Source organism: Tripterygium wilfordii, chromosome 23 (assembly GCF_013401445.1).
Source record: "Tripterygium wilfordii isolate XIE 37 chromosome 23, ASM1340144v1, whole genome shotgun sequence".
In the NCBI taxonomy this organism is placed as follows: Eukaryota; Viridiplantae; Streptophyta; class Magnoliopsida; order Celastrales; family Celastraceae; genus Tripterygium; species Tripterygium wilfordii.
The window spans coordinates 8,937,197-8,939,631 of record NC_052254.1 but is presented as its reverse complement, the minus strand read 5'-3'; the positions used below and the strand labels follow the sequence as shown (position 1 = coordinate 8,939,631).

Below are 2,435 nucleotides of genomic sequence, written 5' to 3'. Positions count from 1 at the left end.
AACAATAATAAAAGCCCAATAGAGGCTAGGGCCCCGAAGCCCAACAATAATAAAAGCCCAACAGAGGCTAGGGCCCTGAAGCCCAACAATAATAAAACAGACCAGAACTTACAGTCCAAAAAGGACTTGGTCTTATCAAGGCAGTACAAAGCCAATGCAAATAAGGCCGAACCAATAACTAAGGGACGAAGCCGAAGATAAGGCAGTTCTTCGTTAAATGATGACAGCCGAAACTGCTACAAACTACTCCAAACTACCGTAAACTCCTCCAAACTGCTATGAACTTCTCTAACTACCACAACTGCTGGTAACTGCTCAAGAAAAGCATAAAAGGAGTTCATTAGGAGGGTGGAAGGGGATTCAGATTCGGAGGGGGATTTCTTACTCGCATTGTATTCACAAGTGATAAATAAAAATACCATATCATTCTGCACTGTGGATCCAAGCTAAAAGTCGAACCACATAAAATTTCTCTGTTTTGTCTTGTATTTGCCCATTCATTCTCCACAATTCGATTGTCGATAATTTACATCAACAGGCAGTAGTTTATATAGTGTTTGAAATACTTTTATGCAGTGTTTGATGATTACTAGTATGGAGGAGAATCAGGAGATTAGTTCACAAACAGAACCAGGAGCTGCAGTAACACAAGCAGAACTATCAGGAACTGAAAGAGAAGTTGTAGCTGCAGGGACACTCTCTCCACGTCCTGGTAAGAAAAAATCTATTGTATGGGATCATTTTGAGACAATGATGGTAAAGGGGAAGGGGAAAAGGGCAGTTTGCAATCATTGTAAGCATGATTATGCATGTAACACAATAGTAAATGGGACTTCCACCTTGAGGACTCATTTGCTTCATTATTGTCCTAATTCTCCAATTAAAGAGGACAAAAGCCAAAAAACCCTTTCATTTGAGGGTAAAGGTAACCTAGTTGCACATTCATTTAGCAAGGAGAGGAGTATTCTAGCATGTGTGGAGATGATTATAATTGATGAGCTCCCGTTTAGGTTTGTGGAAGGGATAGGGTTTACACGATTTATGAAAGAGGTCCAACCTAGATTTGATCCACCGTCTCGTTCGACGGTTGCTAGGAAAGTTTGGAGTGTTTATCGAGATCGTAAGGCTACTTTCAAAAGTATCCTTTCGGCTAACAACCAAAGAGTCTCTCTGACTACTGACACATGGACTTCCATTCAAAACGTCAATTACATGGCTCTAACGGCCCATTTCATTGATGACGATTGGAAGTTGCATAAAAGAATTCTAAACTTTTGTCAAATTACCAACCACAAAGGTGATGCCATTGGGAGACTTATTGAGAGGTGTTTAAGTGATTGGGGTATAGAAAGAGTGTTCACCATCACGGTTGACAATGCATCGGCTAATGACGGTGCTATTAGGTATGTTACAAGACAATTGAGGCATTGGAAAACTTTACAATTTGAAGGGGATTTTTTACACATGAGGTGTTGTGCACATATCATCAATCTAATTGTTTCCGATGGGTTGAGTGAGATGCATAGCTCAATTAAGAGTATTCGTAAGGCTTGTAAGTATACAAGATCCTCTCCTTCTAGGTTGGAAAAGTTTCGACAATGTTTAGTGTTGGAGAAGATTGATAGCAAAGGTCTTATGCCTTTAGAGTGCAAAACTAGGTGGAATTCAATTTATCTGATGTTAGAGGCAGCTTTAAAAGTGCAAAGGGCATTTGAGAGACTGGAGGAGGAGACCACTGATTATGTGCGTTATTTTGATAGTAATGATAATGATGATGAGAATCAGCTTGGTAAGAGAAGAAGGGTTGATGATGTAAGGAGGAAACTAATGCCTCCTAGTGCTTCGGATTGGTCTTATGCTAGAGCTTTTGTCAAGTTCTTAAAAAAATTCTATGATGCAACTTTAAAGCTTAGTTCCTACAAAACGGTGACAGCTAATGTGCTTTCCGTGAAATTTATATGATGGCTGATGCTTTGAAAAAAGCAATGAGAAGTGAAGATGAATTCTTAAAGAAGGTTGCAACTTCAATGAAAGCAAAGTTTGACAAGTATTGGGGTAATATCAAAGATGTCAACCAAGTTATGTGTCACGCCCCTCTCTCCTAAGATATACCGAAGTATACCTATACCACAGGAACGTGACCGGCAGGGGACACCCCATCCCCCGAACCAGATCCCAAATCTACAACTAAACCCAACAGACATAATAATAATAATAATAAGAACTACCATAATATCCACAAAGTACATCCACCTATGTACATATACAACAGCAGAATAATAAAATATATCTACCCGATACCAAACCGTATAGTATATACAAATACAATACAAAAAGTTCCCACACCCACTAAAGAGTCAGCCCAAGGCTACACACCAGCTCACGCATCCCGCTGCTGACCGCCATCACCTACATCCAACTCACCTGAAAGGGGA

General features: G+C 39.9%; 1 protein-coding gene across 1 annotated transcript; it reads left to right on the top strand.

The window, feature by feature from the left end:
* Nucleotides 1-594: 594 nt before the first annotated feature.
* Nucleotides 595-1,962, top strand: LOC119992761 (zinc finger BED domain-containing protein RICESLEEPER 2-like). The gene has a single exon (XM_038839552.1). The coding sequence runs from the start codon at nt 595-597 to the stop codon at nt 1,960-1,962; it is 1,368 nt and encodes a 455-aa protein (XP_038695480.1).
* The last annotated feature ends 473 nt before the right edge of the window (nt 1,963-2,435 follow it).